This window comes from Protomyctophum bolini (assembly GCF_963924005.1).
Source record: "Protomyctophum bolini genome assembly, chromosome: 7".
Classification (NCBI taxonomy): domain Eukaryota; kingdom Metazoa; phylum Chordata; class Actinopteri; order Myctophiformes; family Myctophidae; genus Protomyctophum; species Protomyctophum bolini.
The window spans coordinates 41,913,113-41,933,386 of record NC_137868.1 but is presented as its reverse complement, the minus strand read 5'-3'; the positions used below and the strand labels follow the sequence as shown (position 1 = coordinate 41,933,386).

The 20,274-nt window shown below is 45.5% G+C and overlaps 3 protein-coding genes across 4 annotated transcripts; 2 read left to right on the top strand and 1 right to left on the bottom strand.

Annotated features, from left to right (window-relative positions):
- Positions 1-238: 238 nt before the first annotated feature.
- On the bottom strand, positions 239-18,050 carry tfpt (TCF3 (E2A) fusion partner). 2 transcript variants are annotated; one of them, XM_080768060.1, is made up of 7 exons: positions 17,798-18,050; positions 16,660-16,766; positions 16,025-16,153; positions 15,250-15,320; positions 12,397-12,466; positions 11,013-11,174; positions 239-2,056 (listed from the first exon to the last, which is right to left on the bottom strand). In XM_080768060.1, the coding sequence occupies exons 2-7, from the start codon at positions 16,759-16,761 to the stop codon at positions 1,982-1,984; spliced, it is 609 nt and encodes a 202-aa protein (XP_080624186.1). In that variant the 5' UTR covers positions 16,762-16,766; positions 17,798-18,050; the 3' UTR covers positions 239-1,981. The 2 variants fall into 2 exon arrangements, with proteins under 2 accessions (XP_080624186.1, XP_080624187.1); XM_080768061.1 differs by having other exon boundaries at positions 16,660-16,761.
- LOC308317908 (activating signal cointegrator 1 complex subunit 3-like) lies at positions 3,630-10,247 on the top strand (the record flags this gene model as incomplete). Its single annotated transcript, XM_080767256.1, has 1 exon — positions 3,630-10,247. The coding sequence occupies one exon, from the start codon at positions 3,630-3,632 to the stop codon at positions 10,245-10,247; it is 6,618 nt and encodes a 2,205-aa protein (XP_080623382.1).
- Positions 18,051-18,152: 102 nt separating the features above from the next.
- On the top strand, positions 18,153-20,265 carry ndufa3 (NADH:ubiquinone oxidoreductase subunit A3). The gene is made up of 4 exons (XM_080769276.1): positions 18,153-18,170; positions 18,450-18,524; positions 19,527-19,604; positions 20,071-20,265. The coding sequence occupies exons 1-4, from the start codon at positions 18,164-18,166 to the stop codon at positions 20,160-20,162; spliced, it is 252 nt and encodes an 83-aa protein (XP_080625402.1). The 5' UTR covers positions 18,153-18,163; the 3' UTR covers positions 20,163-20,265.
- The last annotated feature ends 9 nt before the right edge of the window (positions 20,266-20,274 follow it).

The window sequence follows — 20,274 nt, the reverse complement described above, 5'->3', positions numbered from 1 at the left end:
GTGAAACATCAGGTGGAACGGAGCACGACGGTTGGTTTAGCAGCCTGGCGAATTATGATTGACAGCCCCCCAGAATTCAGGATTCACAATGTACACATTGGAAATTCTGTTGGAGCAGTTTTCCTTCTTCATCCAGTTTAGTTGGCATCATCAATACCAGAAGTCCATTCATAGTTTTAATTTTCGGAATATCATTAACATAACTAGAATCTGACTCCATTGATAAGAGGACAATGTATTAAGCAATAAGAAAATGTATTTATTCATTAGGTGTGCAGTCTGTATAATGTTCACACAAGTATCAGTTTGTCTTCCAACAATAAAAAATTAAACAAATCTTTATTCTAACAAAAAACAAAAGTACACAAACATGTGGATGGCTTATTAGAGGTTACATTTAATATATATTCTTACAAAAGAGCTGATAGAATACACACACCACTTGTTGGAGTGCTGTGTTAGGACGTTTCATGAAAAAGAACAAGAACCTGCGCATGCTCACATGCTCCAATAAATCAATGACAACATTTCAAGCCTGGGCTCTTCAAGTGTCCAGGCTATAAATGTTATACAAATTTAACGGAGCATGCAAAAGTGTGCAGTTCTGTTCTTTTTCATACAGTACATATTGTTACTGCATTGCTTCTTTTTGAATTCCTGTTGTCTCTGGGCCATTTGTCAATATGTAGGCTGTCAACATATTCTCCTGTACTTGTGGAATATAGTCTTTCTCAATACAAAAAAAGAAAAATATCTTTACTGTGCACCTTATTAATCAAGGCAGGGTTGCACGTTTAACAAAAGGAGCTCAGCTTGAGAGCTACATACGGAGTACGGAGATCAATTATCAAACTGTGAAACAATAAAACGTATACCGGAGAGCACATGATTATGCTGTCAGCAACTGACCAGCTGCTGGATTCAGCCCAGCCTCACTGGGTCAGACCCACCGTCTTAACCTTAACAGTATGTAATACATTCCAGCGATGCAGGCTCTGATTCACAAGTCAACATGTCTGTGTTTTGCCAGAGAAAATCTCAGGTATGTCTCGGATGGGCTAGTCTGTAACAGAAGTCCATGGTTGGCTAAGAAGTTAACTCATTCAATGACATTAAAAATACCTTAATTACTACCCAGCGCCAGGCAATTTTTGCGCTCACGTGGTCCCTCGCTTCCTTGGGACTTGAAAGGTGAATCATAGGATAAAAAAATATATACTTCTTTGACAGTGTGGGCTTTCAAACAAAATATGTAAAAACCTTTTTTTGTTGTTGCAGTGAATTACTTAATTAATGGTTAATTCATGTCACCCCCCCTCCTTAACCACTTTTCTAAAGTTGTGCCCTAGACACTATATCAAATTGTCTGGCTACTACAGATTACTGGTTTGTATCTCTGTGTTGTTATCAACGACCAATGCAAAATATTTACATGACAGATCTATATATATACACATATATACACCAAAATAAATGAAGTGATTATGCTTAAGGACCGACTTATAATATCAACACAGAGCATTATCAAGAGGGGCAGCAGTGGCCGAACGGTTTGCGGAGCGGTCTTGATACCGGAAGGTCGCCAGTTCGAATCCCCGGACCGGCACGTTTAAATTACCACCGCTGAAGTGCCCTTTGAGCAAGGCATTGAACCCCTACCATGAAATGTTCTATGAGCAGGGTGTGGCTGTAAACAAGCACCTCGAGCTTAGTCCACTTCCCTGGGTAAACAAAGAACTTTGCTTTGCTTAGCTTCCCACAGTTCGCACTGGTCTCAGGTTCATTCTCCACTGCAGTCAGGTGTCCTTTCAAATTTCACTGTCATGTTTTTGTTTGAGCAAGGCACTGGAGCTCTTCCGTGCAAACTCACTTTGAATTGCTCCTGTAGCTACATAACAAAAAAATAAAACATGTGAACGTTCAAACTGCCCTCCTCTGCGTTTCCTCAGAGGAGGGCCGGCATGTAGAGCTCTCTTTCCGGTTAGTGGGACAGAGAGGTCGGGCTGGGAAAGTCTCCAAACTGTGTTTCAGCCAACATGGATAGATCTCCCTCATTCTGTGGATGGGGAATGGAAACTCAGTTAACACCAATCTAAGAAGAATGCTAGTCTAGGCCAAGGGGTGCAACACTTAATCAAACGAATCAATGTAATTAATTATAAAAAGAAAACATTTAATTAAAAATAAAAAAAACTTCAAATTCCGAAAACAGCAAATCTACACATTGTCCTTGAGATGTTTTTTGCTAAGAATGAAAAAAGCACTTTGATTATTTGAAAAAGTAATAATAACCACTAATACCATAACCTAGAATTCGCTAGGGCACAATGATAATTAGTTAATTAAATATTGTGATCACCAATATTAATTACAACTATTAGTCTTGATAAAACAAAACAAAATAATTGTATGTTGATTAACTGAAAAGCTTCATAATGGCACTACAATTATAACAATCAATATGTAAAAAATATTAATTGTGGAAAACAAAATCACGATACAGGATTACACCGAAATGTGTTCCGTAGCCCTACTGCATATCAATCCATAGCAGTATCGAATTTGGTTTATTTTGTTTTCTTGTTTGTTTTGACTCAAAACAAGGTTTATTTCTCACAATTAGGAAATGTAAGGCATCATTTGAAATGCTCTCCGGCGATTTTTGTATTGTCTATTCATCATGCTCCAATGTGTAAAGACTTTTACTGATGAAACATTCCGGCAGCTGTCGTGAACAAAGACCAAACAAATTTAATCGGGGGTGCTTGTTATGAATTTGTGAGGGCCCAATGTACAGTATGGGGCTAACAGGAAGTAATAGTGGTTCTCAGACATCATTCTATGATGCCAAACTGCTATGTCGTATCTATGACACATGACTTCATGTATGGGCAAGGTTTAAACCCGATTCACACAGAATTAACTTTCTTATAGATGGCTTGACTCTGAAAGAGTCTAGCCGATGACATCATTTGTGACAATCCCACTGTGGCTGCCACATGACGCCTCAGGGGCACATACATTAGTGGGATTCTATGTGAAGGCCAATGAGCAATGAGCAATACATGCTCATTCAGACATCGCAAAAGATGCGTTTCAGACAGGCTTTCCGAACTAGTTCGGACAGCCTGGGGTTGCAGTAGCGTCCGAAAAAGAAGTTCAGAATGACGTCAAAATGTAGTTATCTCACCTCCCTTTCTAAAAAACCGTTTGGATGTCGGAAGGAACATGTATTGCACTTTAGTCTAGTGACTGTGCACAGAAATCTGCCATTGATCGGTACATTGATATGCAAGATTATCTCTAGACCCAGGATTAAATCGCTGTGGTCGCACACGCATCGTGGTGGAAGAAAAAACAAATCAAAAGCTATGTTGATCAGGAAAATTACTCACAGGCGGTAAGCCAATGACATCACACTGACATCATTGTCATCCAATTAAGCAAAATCATATAATACAGATAAGTATAATACAATAATTTACTGTAATAATATACAAGTCAAGGGTATGCATAACAATAGAAACTTTAAAGAAAATGCGGCATGCCATCAAAAAGAAATTACATCTCATTTAAGAAGAATAATTAGATGGTTAAACATCTCATAGCATAGCAATGAAATGGCAATAATGGTGTCTCCACCACGGCTCACAGATGCACTGCGGTCCTTCTCTAAAGTCAGCAAAAAGGAGGATTTAACTGAGCATGTGTACGATCTGAGGACAAAGCGGTTGAAAAGACAGGAGCTGTTTGCCAAAGCTGGCCTGACATGGCAGAAGATTATTCAGTTTTGTACACAGAGCCAGGACAAGGCAGAGCAGCAGGCTGCCTCTCGGGAGCTGAGGAGCATCCTTCAGGCAGCCAAACAAATAGTGGGGACTGAGAATGGCCAAGAGACCATTGAAAGTGCTGCCGTTTTTCTCTTTGAGATCTTCCACAACAAAGACCATGTGGGTACTGCGGAAATACAGGCAATCAAGCAGATGTTCGGCCCTTTCCCAGCCTCCGCAGCTGAGGCCTCTTGTGCTGCTGTGGTACGGGCAGTGGCTCCGCTCGGAGAGTCCCAGGTGGAGGACTTTGTCCGGGCCCAGATCTCCTGCCACGACCATCAACGTGGCTCTGCCTTCGGAGGCACCATCGCATTCTCCTATGACTGCTACACTGTCGACCCCTTGGAGAACTTGCCCCTGGTCGAGGACGCGGAGAAGGAGGTCAGACTGGATTTTAACAACTTCCTCAACAACCACCAGGGTACCGGGAGGGTCAGGGTTCAGGGGGATGGGTCCACATCAAGGGCTTCCAACCAGGGATCTGTGGACAGAGCTATTTTCATTGCAGAGGTAGAGAAGTACCTAAACGGAGGTAACATGATCTCCAACAGCCGAGAGGAGCTCTGCACCTCCCTGTACGAGATGCTGGCCTCCCATAAATGTAACGATGAGCTGCAGAATGAGCTGTTTGAGCTGCTGGGCCCAGAGGGGTTTGAGATGATATTCACCCTCCTGCAGCGAAGGGTGGCAATCGTCAACTCTCCCCTCTTCCTTGCACCCGAGCTTAGCCACATGTCAGATGGTAGCCGCAAATGCGCTGGCGAGGGATCCAAGCCTGCCTTTGCCTGCCAAGTCACCATCCAGTCCGAGCAGGAGAGACAGATGATGAAGATGAATTGGAAGAATGAGAAAAGGGAGAGAAAGAGAGTGAAATGTTATGATGACTCCTCAGATGACACCTTCTGCTTTGACCCCAAAGAGATAAGAACCCAGAGGGTGCAGTCCCTACTGACTGCACGCCAGGATCCAGTGTTCAACAGGGAGAAGGTGTACGAGCACGTCCACTACCCCAACGTTTACGACTGCCATGCTGAGGCCACAAAGACCCCTGCCTTTGTAGGAGGAGCAAAGATGCTGTTGCCAGAGGGCATCCGCAGAGACAATACTAAGATGTATGAGGAGGTGGAGATCCCACCCAACGCACCCATGCCCATTGGCATCGAAGAGAAGCCCATCTACATCTCTGAGCTGGATGAGATAGGGCAGCTGGTGTTCAAGGGGATGAAGCGCCTGAATCGGATCCAGTCCATCGTCTTCGAGATGGCCTACAACACCAATGAGAACCTGCTCATCTGTGCCCCCACTGGAGCTGGCAAGACCAATGTTGCAATGCTCACCGTCCTGCACGAGATCCGCCAGCACCTCCAACCTGGAGGGGTCATCAGTAAGGACGAGTTCAAGATTGTGTATGTGGCTCCTATGAAGGCCCTGGCAGCTGAAATGACCAACTACTTCAGTACACGGTTGGAACCACTGGGCATTACTGTCAGAGAACTCACTGGAGACATGCAGCTAACCAAAGCGGAGATCCTTCGAACACAGATGGTGGTGACCACGCCGGAGAAGTGGGACATCGTAACCAGGAAGGGTGTCGGAGATGTGGCCCTGTCCCAGATTGTCCGTCTGCTGATCCTGGATGAAGTGCACCTGCTCCACGAGGACAGAGGGCCCGTCCTGGAGAGCCTGGTGGCCAGGACCATCAGACAGGTGGAGTCCACCCAGAGTATGATCAGGATCCTGGGTCTGTCAGCCACTCTGCCCAACTACCTGGATGTGGCAACCTTCCTCCACGTCAACCCCTACATCGGCCTTTTCTTCTTTGATGGCCGTTTCAGGCCGGTGCCCCTCGGCCAGACTTTTGTTGGCATCAAAACCACCAACAAGATTCAGCAGCTGCATGACATGGAGGAGGTGTGCTACAATAAAGTCCTGCAGCATATCACGGCCGGGCATCAGGTGATGGTGTTTGTCCATGCCCGTAATGCCACAGTAAAGACTGCCATGGGTCTGATTGAGATGGCCAAGAACCAAGGCAAAATCACCCTTTTCCAACACCAACAGGGACCAGAATATGGCCAGTGTGAGAAACAGGTCCAGCGTTCCAAGAACAAGCAGTTGAGGGAGATATTCCCTGAAGGCTTTGGGATACACCACGCTGGCATGCTTCGCTCTGACCGCAGCCTGATGGAGAGCATGTTCTCCAAGGGTTACATAAAGGTGCTGGTGTGCACAGCAACACTGGCCTGGGGTGTCAACCTGCCTGCTCACGCCGTCATCATTAAGGGAACTCAGGTCTACGACAACGCGCGCGGCTCCCTGGTGGACCTGGGCATCCTAAACATCATGCAGATCTTTGGGCGAGCTGGACGGCCACAGTTCGACAAGCATGGTGAGGGAATCATCATCACCACTCACGACAAGCTGAGCCACTACCTCAGCCTGCTCACCCAACAGAATCCTATTGAAAGCCAGTTCCTCAAAAACCTGCCAGATAACCTCAATGCCGAGGTTGCCCTGGGTACTGTCACCAATGTAGATGAGGCAGTGAAATGGCTGGGTTATACCTACCTGTATGTACGGATGAGGGCCAACCCACTGGTATACGGCATCAACCACAAGGCTTACCAGATGGACCCAGGCTTGGAGCTGTACAGGAGGGAACTGGTGGTGCAGTCAGCCAGGAATCTGGATAAGGCCCGGATGATTCGCTTTGAGGAACGCACCGGCTACTTCTCTTCCACAGACCTGGGCCGGACGGCCAGCCACTTCTACATCAAACACAACACCATAGAGACGTTCAATGAGGTGTTCAACTCCCAGAAGACGGAGGCCGATATCCTCAGCATTGTGTCCAAGGCCGAGGAGTTTGACCAGGTCAAGGTACGTGATGAGGAGTTGGAGGAACTGGAACAGTTGCTGCGTAAGTACTGTCAGTTGCCGGCTGCGGGTGGGGTGGAGAACAGCTACGGCAAGATCAACATCCTTCTGCAGACCTACATCAGCCGAGGAGATGTGGACAGCTTCTCCCTAATCTCAGACCTCTCCTATGTGGCACAGAATTCTGCTCGTATCGTCAGGGCCCTGTTTGAGATCGCCTTGAGGAAGCGCTGGCCAGCTATGACCTATCGTCTGCTTACCCTCTGTAAGGTGATCGACAAGCAGCTGTGGAGCTCTGCGCACCCCCTCCGGCAGTTCCCTACCCTTCCCCACACAGTGCTGTCCCGCCTGGAGGAGAAAAATCTCAGCATGGATAAACTGAAAGAGATGAGGAAGGATGAGATCGGTCATATGCTGCACCATGTCAACATCGGGTTGAGGGTTAAGCAGTGTGCCCACCAGATCCCCTCAATCATGCTCGAAGCCAGCATCCAGCCTATCACTCGTACCATCCTCCGTGTGAGCCTCGTCATCACCCCTGATTTCAGCTGGACGGACCAGGTGCACGGATCAGTGGGTGAACCCTGGTGGCTGTGGGTGGAGGACCCAATCAACGACCACATCTACCACTCTGAGTACTTCCTCCTGCAGAGGAAACAGGTGGTGACAAAAGAGCCTCTGCACATTGTGTTTAGCATCCCCATCTTTGAGCCTCTACCCTCCCAGTACTACATCAGAGCTGTGTCGGACCGCTGGCTGGGTGCTGAGGCTGTCTCCACTATCAACTTCCAGCACCTCATACTACCAGAGAGGCATCCCCCTCACACAGAGCTGCTGGACCTCCAACCACTGCCCATAACAGCCCTGGGAAACAGAGAGTATGAGAGCCTGTACAAATTCACCCACTACAACCCCATCCAGACGCAGATATTCCACACGCTCTACCACACAGACACCAATGTCCTGCTGGGGGCACCAACGGGCTCCGGCAAAACCCTTGCTGCAGAGATGGCCATGTTCCGTGTGTTCAACAAGTATCCAACAGCCAAGGTGGTGTATATCGCTCCCATGAAGGCCCTGGTCAAAGAGAGGATTGAGGACTGGAAGTTCCGAATAGAGAAAAAGCTGGGAAAGAAAGTGGTGGAGCTGACGGGTGACGTGACCCCCGACATGAGAGCAATCGCACAGGCTGACCTCATTGTCACCACACCAGAGAAGTGGGACGGGGTGAGCCGCAGTTGGCAGAACCGTAGCTATGTCCAGAAAGTGGCCATCCTCATCATCGACGAGATCCACCTGCTTGGGGAGGACAGAGGTCCAGTGCTGGAGGTCATTGTATCCCGAACCAACTTCATCTCCTCCCATACCTCCAGGAGTGTGCGTGTCGTTGGCCTCTCCACTGCTCTGGCCAATGCGCGAGACCTGGCAGACTGGCTGGGGATCAAAGAGGCAGGCCTGTTTAATTTCCGTCCTTCAGTGCGTCCGGTGCCCCTTGAGGTTCACATCCATGGTTTCCCAGGACAGCACTACTGCCCCCGCATGGCCAGCATGAACAAGCCTGCCTTCCAAGCAATTCGCAGCCACTCTCCAGCCAAACCAGTGCTGATCTTTGTGTCCTCGCGCCGTCAGACACGGCTCACAGCGCTGGACCTGATTGCCTACCTGGCCTCCGAGGACGACCCCAACCAGTGGCTGCATCAGGATGAGAGAGAGATGGAGGCCATCATTGCAACAATAAAGGAATCCAACCTGAAACTCACGCTGGCGTTTGGGATTGGCATGCACCACGCCGGCCTGCATGAGAGAGACAGGAAAACCGTGGAGGAGTTGTTTCTTAACAGCAAGATCCAGGTACTGATCGCCACAAGCACACTAGCATGGGGGGTCAATTTCCCTGCTCACTTGGTGATCGTCAAGGGAACGGAGTACTTTGATGGAAAAACCAGGCGCTACATTGACTATCCCATCACAGATGTTCTGCAGATGATGGGACGTGCAGGCAGGCCACAGTTTGACAATCAGGGCAAAGCAGTCATCCTGGTCCATGATATCAAAAAGGACTTCTACAAGAAATTCCTCTATGAGCCTTTCCCCGTGGAATCCAGTCTCCTGAGTGTGCTGTCAGACCATCTGAATGCAGAGATCGCGGCGGGGACCATCAACTCCAAGAACGATGCCTTAGACTACATCACCTGGACATACTTCTTCAGACGACTAGTGATGAACCCCAGCTACTACAAGCTGGAAGACGTCAGCCACAAGTCCATCAATAAGTACCTGTCCAACCTGGTGGAGATAAGCCTGAGGGATCTGGAGAGCTCCTACTGTATAGAGATACAAGAAGATGAGCGCACCATCAAGCCGCTGAAGAATGGTCAGATCTCCTCCTACTACTACCTGAAGCACCAGACCATCCGCATGTTCAAAGAGCGGCTGAGCGCCGAGCTTCCCATCCAGGAGATCCTCTCTGTTCTCACGGATGCAAAGGAGTATGCAGAGCTCCCCGTCAGACACAATGAGGACCAGCTGAACATCGAGCTGGCTAAGGAGCTCCCTCTGCCTGTGAAACCACACTCCTATGACAGCCCCCACACCAAGACCCACCTGCTGCTACAGGCTCACTTCAGCCGAACCCAACTGCCGTGCAGTGACTACAACACAGACACCAAAACGGTGCTGGACAACACCATCCGTGTCTGCCAAGCCATGCTGGATGTAGTTGCCAATGAGGGCTGGCTGGTGACTGCTCTCAACATATGCAACCTGGTGCAGATGGTTGTCCAGGGCAGGTGGCTGCACGACTCATCATTACTGACACTGCCCCATATTGAACAAAAGGACCTCCATCTGTTCAGCCAGCGGGCTAACAAGAAGGAGACAGGTGGGGCTGGAGGCTTCAACGGACCAATCGAAGGACTACCTGAGCTTATAACCACCTGCGAAGGGAGAGAGAGTAGGTTTGCCCTCATCTTTGGTCAGGAGCTGCAACCAAATCAGATCACCCAGGCGTGGTCATTCCTCAGCCATCTGCCAGTGGTGGAGGTGGGGCTGAGTGTGAAAGGCTGGTGGGAGGAGTGCCGGGAGCAGACGGAGCACCCAGTTCCTGCCGTTGTGGGTGGCAGTCTGACGGAGAGAAGTTGGATGGATGTCCACGCTGACCAGGAGTACGTCCTCCAGGTGTCACTGAGGCGCGTCAATATTGGACAGAAGAGGAGGAAGCAAGACAGCAAGGCCCAGGCCCCCCAGTTCCCTAAGGCGAAAGATGAGGGCTGGTTCCTGGTTCTAGGAGAAGTGGACCACAGGGAGTTGCTGGCTGTCAAACGGGTTGGATATGTACACAGCCAGAGACTTGTCTCCGTGGCCTTCTATACCCCAGAGAAGGCTGGAAAGTGTGTTTACACCCTGTACCTGATGAGTGACTGCTACCTGGGCCTGGACCAGCGGTATGACATCCACCTCAATGTGACCCCTGCCAGGATCACCACCAAGGAGGTCAATACCAAGGTGACAGACGCCATGAGTGATTTGTCCCTCAAGTGACACAACATATACTGTACCAGCCAGCATTGGCCACCCATTCACCATTGTATCTGCCTTAACTGGGCATGCATTACGACAGGCGGGGGGACTGGATGTGGGCGTCTACGACACGATGACAGAGATTTACACACCGTTTGTGACATTGGGGAGTCAAACTGGTGGTCCGCAGGCCACATCACCTTACTCCAACTAGTAAGGGGTGACACATTAAATTGAGAGGACTTAATGTGTCACTCGTGTGAAGTGAGGGGCGCTCTTATAATCATACATCATCACATTCCGGCCGATCACTTTTGGCATCCTCACTTTTATGTCCTTTTATCTTCACTTTGTAAGCCCTCGGCCAATCAAACCATGGCTATGGGGTACACACAAGACAGACAAAGCTGGGCATAGGTCGACAAATGATAAAAAAGATAATGAAATAGTTATTCCCAGTTCTGCTCCCAGCTGAACAGTGTCCCCTGACCAAATACAGCCAACCGTGTTTGTTGGAGTGCCTGGCCAAGGCGGACGGACGCTCAGCGGAAGATTCTAACCCCAGTCTCCACTGATGTTGGCAGAACTTTACCCCTGTCCCCTGCACCACCTGGATGCCCCTAGGCATATATAAGCGTTATTCCCAACCGGTAAAGATATAAAATAAGGTTGAATAACAGTTCCTTTAATGCACTTGCAAATAAATGGCTTCTGTGAAAAGAGTCCATTACCTCCAAAGTGCACGAGAGCCATGCAGATAACCTTGTTTAAAGTGTCTTCACGCACCTGTTGGTCCTTGTCCTTCTCCTGCTTTGGCATGCGATGTCTCCTCTTCTTCAGACCGCCGGCAGGATGGAACGCAGTGGAGGAGCAGGAGCCAGCAGACACACCATTGGGCCTATCGTCCTCCGCTCCAGGGGCGTAGTCTAGTTGGGCGCCAGACTCGTCCTGAAATGGATCGACAGTCAACATGATGTTCCCCACACCGAGTGATGCAGTGACTGACAACTAGAATGGGGCATATTTTTTCGCCGGGCCACGTGCCGTGGCCTACACAGGGATATGTAATTTTTGGTTTGCAGCTGTGGGAAGGGAATTGCGTCTCCTTCCAAAATATCGTTCGCCATTTCACATGATGTCATTCCCTTATGGGTCTAATTGCTTTCGGCTCTGCAGTGCGGCGACACAATATGTGATTCGGGGTGTACGACCTATGGTTCCCGAGTTATAGGCCAAAATGTAAAGCGTAAAGGTGAAAAAAAGAGAGCGCTACCCAAAGCCAACTCCCCAATTCCTCCCAAAACATTAGTGTATAGGACGCTGTGGGTGAGAGTATGCCACTACAAATATGGACCTGGTCTCATCCACCGGTTACTATAACCAAGGTTAAAAACAACTCAGGCCCATGCCGCCCCACATCCAGATTATTTCCAGGCCCAGTCAGTACTAGACACATTCTGCATCTGCCACTGTTATACAGTAGGTGATATATAGATTACAAGTAAATGATGTTCTTTATTTCCTGTAGTGCCACATATTAATTGCAGCAGTACATAATATCAACAAAAAGACAATATATACGGAAATGGAATGAATTTATTGGAAGGACCTAGAACTGAAATCTGTGTGCAGTCATCAGTACCCATTGAAACTTGTTTGTTAAAAACTGGATTGTAAATGTGCACATTTGAAAATAATGCTCTCACCAAATGTATTTTCTCGTTTACAATACAGGCTGATCCCCCTCCTTTCTAACCCAAACACAAATAACGTGTTTGGGGACACAGACAACTAGAGACACAGTGAACTAACATGAGAGTTGCAGTGAACTAATATGATAGTTGAATGACTGTTCAGGATAGTCTAACAAATGCCCTAGAATGAGTGTGACACTATTATACTCATACAACAACAAAAAAATCACACCTGTGTGAAGTGATGCGTCATCATACATCATCTCATTCTGGCCAATCACAATTTGCATCCTCACTTTTGTCTTCAATGTTTGTGTTTACACACTTTTGTCTTCAATGTTTGCATTTACACAGACGCACACAGTTGGACATGGAGGGGAAAAGCAAGTTGTTGTGTGCAATCTCTGTCCCTGATGATAGTGTATTTGTCATGATGAATACATATATGTAAACATCACTAATGCACTTATTCTCACCTCCAGTAGTATGGTGAGCTGGGAATTCCTGTAGTCATCACCATGAGTGTCGAGAGTCTTCATGAGAAACCTACAATGCAATGAAATGGATGTTGTAAAGAGATCAGGAGTAAAGGGGTGAGGACTAAACAATGAAATGGATGTTGTAAAGAGATCAGGAGTAAAGGGGTGAGGACTAAACAATGAAATGGATGTTGTAAAGAGATCAGGAGTAAAGGGGTGAGGACTAAATAGCCAGAAGGACTATCCCACATGATTTATGGCAGTGGTTTCCAAACTTTTTCATGTCAAGGACCCCCAAATTGAAACTCATTAGCCCACGGACCCCCGTTAGAAAATATATGCCAAGTAAGCCCCATAAGAGAAGGTTTTTACAGCTCTGGCGGTGATTCTCGGCCATTCTCATTTCAAGGACCCCCAGGTTTGACCTGAATTAGGCTACAATTTACAATTTACAATTTAGGCATTTAGCAGACGCTCTTAATCCAGAGCGACTTACATTAAGCAAGAACAAAAAGCATGGGGCTACGTAGTACATACCCCTATTAAAAGGACCACTTCACCACTTTTCAACCCATCTTCATATAATAGGTCCTCACTAATAATCATGAAAACATTATGCAATCTTTTTCTACTCTGTCTGTGTCTCTGGCTGTGGGCAGTTCAGAAACCGTCTTCCAGTGACATCATCGATGGGGAACACAAGCTAATAGAAACTGCAGGCTTTCTAGTCCTGAAAAGTTGCAATGCGAAAATAGAAGCCATCGTTCTCACGATAATGAAAATCTAAATATTTTTGTAAAAAAATCTTGTTTAAAAGAAATCTGCCTAATGATGATATTACTGGAAGACGGTTTCTAAACTGCCCACAGCCGTCCTATGAGACACAGACTGAGTAGAAAGAAATCGTGCCATTTTTTCATGATTATTAGTGAGGACCAGAGTTGGGGTCCGTTACTCATAAAAGTAAGGCACTACATATTACATATTACTTTTGAAAAAAGTAATGCCTTACATTACTTTATTACTCCCTGGAGAAAGTAACTAGTTACATTACTCGTTACATTACTTTTGCGTTACTCCATAAAATCGCCTGAGATGCATTGTCAAATAATTTGCACTGAACTGCCACACAACAATATAATATTTCGTTTGGGGTCTGTGAGGCCAAATCTCATCAAATGGTGGTCCATGGCTAAAATGCAGAATACATACTGGACCTTGATATGAAAATGGTTGAAAACCACTGTACCACGTGGTTCTAGGCAAATATTAGCTTTCCCAACAATATATATTCAAATAAAATAATGAGACTGAGATAAATCAGTAGACTATAATTATGTTCACAGTGCTTTAGGATCCCTTTCTTTATGATGTGGAGTCCCCTGCTCCATTGCTCATTAAATGTAGTTTTTCATTTCGGCATATTTCGTTTATTTATCTCTACATTAACTAACTAGTGATTGTGAGAGCACACGTTCTACAACAAACAAACAGACCCTCCCATTGGCAGTGTTGCCAGGTTTTAGAAGAGAAACAAGCAGCCATGTCTATGAAAACAGCCCAAAAGAAGCCTGACTGGGCTATCATAAAACAAGCCCAAAGTCGCTTGTAATAAGCGGACATGGCAACACCCCAACGCCTGCTCTGTCTCTGTGACAGTGGGGAGACTGGGAGCTTTCTGTGCAGCGGAAAAGTGCTACGGAGATTTTAATAACAGAGACGACTTAAATGACAGTTATGACACAAGCACTGTAGGCTATATCACAAAAAAACGGACAATGATGTGTCCGGCCAGAGGTTGAGTTGGGAGGAGGAAAGGTGGGTCTAAAACCGGACGTCTGGCCACCCTACGAGTCCACGACAGTAACGAAAAATGCTGTGCTGCTGATGATCTGACACCGGTTTGACATGTTCTAGTCCGTACTGCGTACTGCGTTGCCAGCGCACCATTAGTGTTCATGTTCAACTCATCTCCGTTGTGTGCATTATTCTCTAAAGCAACACTGCTGAAAGCAGCCACATGACGCAAGTAGCGAGTAACGGCAGCGCTAAAGCGACCAGTAACTGTAGTGTGATTATCAATTTTGGAGGAGTAGTGTCGTTATATTACTCGCTACCGACCAAAGTAGTGTCGTTACAGTAAAGATATTTTCCGTATATGAAGATATGGCATTTCTATCTCTGCGACCCCAATGTATATTGTAAAATCAAAGTTAATTTAAATCTGAGAGTGTACAAATGGACCATTTGATTCCATTTGTACACTCTCCGAGTTACAGACCCATAAGGGTCCATTTGGTTCCTAATTATAACTTAGCTGGGGACCCCCTGGAACTCTCTCGAGGACTCCTGGGGGTCCCCGGACCCCACTTTGGGAACCATTGATTTATGGCAAGCAGTCATACTCAAGACACTATGAAACATCCAACATACAAAAGTAATTGGAAAAGCACGCCCCCTTCACGTATTAGGAGGGCAGTATGAGTCACCAGAACCAAAGATGGGTGTTTTTCAATGAATTATATCCTGATTAAAATCTAGTTTGGGTTAGGGTTACAAGTTATAATCGGTTGTTTGTATAGGAACTTAGGAAGTGGGCTTGATATAATTAAATATATAAATACTGAATCAAGCGACTTAAAAACTGTGGGTGGCCACTGGGGTGCCCACAAAAGCCTGAGTAGACGTTACAAAATACCCCAAACATGTTTGAAAGTGAAATATCCCTATTATATTATCATTCAAATCTTAGTGTTTTGCCAATTATTTGGGGGCCCACTTGCAATATCCTCATGGTCCACTAGTGGGCCTGTGGGTCCACAGGTTCAGAATCGCTGGTATAAACTGTACCGTCTCTCTTTCTTCATGCGCCGTGTGAGTCTCTGGACCTGGTGAAGACGACCAAGGATCTTCTGGTTCACCTGATACAGACATGAGGGATGTTTTTCAATCACTAACTCTGGTGTTGTTTTTTGGGGCATGTCACTAAAGGCTACCATTTTCAAATATACAACGGTTTGTGAGCTTGTAGTTCGGGTGGTTTCACAAATCGTCTTACAACTACGTATACAGTACTATAGGCCAGGGCATAGCAGTGGCTGCCATTTTCTGGTGCCACAAACAGAAAGTTTTCAGAAAATATTTTATTTTTAAGCCTGGATGGAACCAAGCCATCTCTGGGCTGAATCATGACCAGAAAACATTTGCTTCTGCAAAAAAGTGCATTTATTAAATATAGTATAATATTTATAATTAAATATAAACATTTCGACACAGAGTCAAATACTTCATGCCTCATGATGATTCACCAGGAGCAGGATAAGTCTCTATGGGAGAAAATAATGGACCTTCTATCTGTGGCACCACACTTAAAGCCCTATATGCTTAGTTGACCGGGGCTCAATACTTGGTCCATGCCCTTTTTCTCAGTCTACACTAATGTGTACATGCTTGGCAATAATAACAAATCTAAACCTCACGGTGCGCAACACAGTTGAATGGAAAAGTATAAAATAGGGCTTCGTCGACGTTTTAAAAAAGAAACTCTCAGCCTCTCAATTGTTCATAAAAAAGTAATAATCCCTGGGAAAATAATTGACAGTTGCAGCCCTGATAAATAACATACCTGTTCTATTTCTTTGCATCTCTTACTGAGAGCCAGGTATTTCCTTTTGTTCAGTGCTCTCGTCTCTTCGTCCTCTTGTCCTCCAATCTCATCCTCTAGGAGCTCAGTTCCTCCTGGACCCAGCTCCACCTGTTGGTAGTAGAGCCCAGCCCATGGCACATTTTTGTGGTGCTGATCCAGTGTTGATTTCGAGTTCGACAGCAAGTCTCTCGAATAGTTTTCATTTAGTGTTAGTGTAGTTTTAGTCACAAGATTTCAGTCGACTAAATCTACAGTTGATTTAGCCTACTAAATTGTGTTTTGGCGGGCCTTGTTGCCGTTGTAATGACTGATTTTACACTTGCTGAAAATAGCCAATCTACAAGCTCACAGCGCCGCGTTGCGACATGTTGTGTGAGCTTGTAGATTGGCACTCACTCTCCCCGCTGACAGTCAGGGGTGCTGCCCCAGCCCATAGGAGTACTACTACACTGACTTCCCTCCCCCAAACACGGGCCAATTCTTATTGTACCATCGACGCTCGACAAGGCTGAATGCAAGCTGGTGGACAGGCACTTATTATCATAATAATTCGATGGTTTGTTTCAGAGTGGTCTTTGATTGGTCAACGACATGTGTCAGTTGCTTGACATTACCTCCCCCGGGCTCAACTCCACACCACCAGGTTCCAGTTCTGCCTCCAGGATGTGGCCTCCAAAGAGAGGAGGCAGCGCCAAGCCGGAAAAATCCTCCATCATCTAAACTAAAGAGAACAGCAAAGACAAACACAGCCAGCCAGGCAGCCACCCGGAGGAATATAAATACACACACAGACACAGTAAATGTGATGCATCAGCAACAAAAAAAATAAAAAAAATAGAAATAGCCTCATTCTAGCAGTAGTGAAATGGTAGCTCTGGTCCATAGCTCTAATGCGACCAGAGCAAATTTAAGGGCCAATAGTTCTTACAATTGCTACAAATTTACCAAATCCTGTGGATAGACAATCATTTTGGGCATAACCGAGAAGTTGAAGGGTAAATGTAGGTCTAATAATGTTGTATGCATGTCCAAATCATAGCTTACTTTACATGATTTCTTATTTTCTAGCCATTTTCCAAAGCATACATTTATTCTTTATTCTTCCAAAGCATACAGCGTACACATAGCCTAAGATTTAGACTCTCGTAGATGTATTTTTCGATTCTGTCGTCAGAATCGAGAAATACATCTACGAGTCTAAATCTTTTTGGCTAGTACATAGGCTACACACATTTAACACTGAGGTGCTGAATGTCCAATGGCAGGTGACCAATGAATCGACTTGTATTCCAGTGAAATGAAACATCATCATTAGCCGTTATCAGATAGACATTTAGCCCCAATATGTTGGGAACATATATTTTTAAATATAGACTTAAAACTCATCTTTTTCCCTGCATTATGATTCCCCCATATTTCACTGAAATCACTAATATTCACCATGCTCTCACTGCTCTGCCCCGTGGTGTTAAAACCCTATGCTATTTTAATGGATATTCTGAACGCATTTTACCTATCTTTAACTGTGTCCCATCTATCGCATGGTACTTATGTCATCCATGTGTATACACATCGTATTATGCTTGTTATTGTGCTATTGTATTTTCAGCTTTTTTGCTGTGTGCACAGAGACCCCTTGGGGTGATGTTACACTATAAGTACAAATAAACTGAAACTGATATTGGGGCTACACAGGAGCATCAGTGGGTTGAGTTTGTTATAAAACGTGATTTGAATATTAAACCTACTTACTTTATTATGGCTCAGATCAGATCACTGATGCTCTGAGTCTGTAGTGGAAACTTGTCTTGCTTTTTCAAAGATCCACTACTATGTCATCGCATCGGGTACATCCTAACGGACAAGTTTAACACCTAAATGACGCACCAAATGTAATCCATTCTATAATACATAGAAAATTAAATACAACCATTCAAAATGAATGTTTAGGACAAAAAATAACCTTCTGGTTGGGGGGTTGTTTCACACTCACAACATTACGGAACAACCATTATCGAATGTTTTTACGCGACGGGCGCAATAAATGTACGTCACCGCAGGCATCTATACCAACTACATGTCCCATGAGCCCTAGCTACAGTTAAACTACAAGTCAACATGGCAGGTGCGAGGCATATTTGTTTTGAAGCATTCGTACACCATAGGCAATACTTGTTTATTTAGATTAATTGATTTACTTGTCGCGCAATTTAATAGTTTGAATATTAGCATTCAATCCAACGAAACTGCACAGCGGGTTCCTTTAAAAGCTATGGCATTTATTAATCTAAAGAGCAGACATGACCTTGGCTGTGTTGCTAATGTTGGCTAGCTACTGGTTAGCTGACGACTTGGTGGATTCATTGTTGTGTTAGTTAAATCATCATGCCTCTTTTCTCTCCAGGGATCGGAGCATTTCTAAAGAATGTGTGGAATAAGGAGCCAGTGATATTTGCATCCTGCGCCCTTGGGCTTTGCGGTCAGTCACCACTCACCAACTCTCTCTCTCTCTCTCTCTCTGTTACATTTGGATCTAAGGCTATCAGATATATTTGAGTGGTTATTTTTTTAAATAATGGGATGAATCTAGAGTTGCAATACCCTCCATTGACTCCCCACTCATCCATTTGCGTTTGCGATCTGCTTATCTTAAACGACGTTAAACTCACCAACATTGCAGCTGTAGTCCAAGTTTGAATTATCCTCTTTCAATCTGCCGACCTTGTTTTTCATAAAAATCCCCCGTAGACATGTTATGAGCTACTTTCTGTCAATACATTCTGATTCTGTGCAAGTGATTATTGAGTGGTGCAACCACTCCAAGGAACAGCAATGTCCTGTTTGGTTCACCTGTGTCGGTTAATGAGCACCAGTATGAGTACCAGTAGGGGCGCTGTTGTGCCATGCAGAAACAGAGCGACAGTGCTGCACTGTTGAGAGAGAGAGAGAGAGGTGCTAAGTGCTGGAGTTTGGAAGTGCTCGTCGTAAGTCACTGAACTGCCCTGCATGCATCTGTTTCGCATTTGCACATAATGCAGGAGGCAGCAGCGCGACCCCATAAGAAAACGAGCGCTTCCAAACGCCAACATTTCTTCTTCTTGACAGAAAGTAGCTCATAACATGTCTACGGGGGATTTTTATGAAAAACAAGCTCGGCAGATTGAAAGAGCATAATTCAAGCTTGGACTACAGCTGCAATGTTGGTGAGTTTAACGTTGTTTAAGACAAGCAGATTGCAAACGCAAATGGATGAGTGGGGAGTCAATGGAGGGTATTGCAACTCTAGATTCATCCCATTATAAAAAAATCTAGAGTTGCAAATTGCGGCTATCCTATAGACAGCTATGCGTGTGGCTGACGGCTGTGGCACCACATTAAGAAGTAAATGTTCTATTTAGAATAATTGTAATGGTTTAAATGAAAACATGTTCTGTATGATTCTCATTGACAGTATATGTGATGTTTCTTTTATCATCATCAGGCATGGCCCTTCCATTGGTCAGTCCCTGGACAAAGTACAGTGGAATGATGAACGAGGCTACTCCATACAACTACCCAGGTAAGCAGAGCTGCTGAACCATTTTTATGTAGTGTTCTGTTCATGTACTGTAGCACTCGGAGCCATAGAGTAAAGGCTCATACATACTCCAGCTTTAGGTGATAAGTTATCACCTCAAACTAGAGTATGAATGCAGCTTAAGACAGAGTTACGATGGGGCTCTTCTACATAGACTTGTATTGAAAAGGGACAAACCGGAAGTTTATGGAATCCATTGGAGTCTATGGGCTCGCTCGAGTACATGAACCACGTTACTGGGATAACCACGTTACTCTATGGCTCTGGTAGCACTATAGTGCTACCAGAGCCTACATACTACTATACTAAACTACCTACTATACCTACATTCATAGACGTTAAAGTAATGGCGGTCCATTACCTGTTGCACCCCTACTTGAACTTGAAAAGGTTGAGAAACCCTGAATACACTAAGCTTAATCCTTTCTTTTTTTCTACCTGCTTCCAGTCCCTTTGAGAGACGATGGAAACATGCCTGACGTTCCTGCACACCCCAGAGAACCCAAAGGAAATAACCTTGATTGGATGAAAAACCTATGAAGCTTATTGCGACCGAGTTGTACCAGCCCGTTGTTCCCGTTTATCTGTACAGTATAGCTGCTCTGTCTGTCAATGACCCACAATAAAGATTCCTTATTTGATACCACTTTTG

What these genes read in the sequence shown, in the direction of transcription:
- tfpt (XM_080768060.1), bottom strand. Translation starts at nt 16,761, where the DNA reads ATGATGGAGGATTTTTCCGGCTTGGCGCTGCCTCCTCTCTTTGGAGGC. An exon ending in TGGAGTTGAGCCCGGGGGAG is followed by an intron (nt 16,154 to 16,659) that starts GTAATGTCAAGC and finishes TACTACCAACAG; the next exon opens with GTGGAGCTGGGTCCAGGAGG. An exon ending in AGAAGGACAAGGACCAACAG is followed by an intron (nt 2,057 to 11,012) that starts GTGCGTGAAGAC and finishes CCCCATCCACAG; the next exon opens with AATGAGGGAGATCTATCCAT.
- ndufa3 (XM_080769276.1), top strand. An exon ending in CTGCGCCCTTGGGCTTTGCG is followed by an intron (nt 18,525 to 19,526) that starts GTCAGTCACCAC and finishes TATCATCATCAG; the next exon opens with GCATGGCCCTTCCATTGGTC. An exon ending in TACTCCATACAACTACCCAG is followed by an intron (nt 19,605 to 20,070) that starts GTAAGCAGAGCT and finishes ACCTGCTTCCAG; the next exon opens with TCCCTTTGAGAGACGATGGA.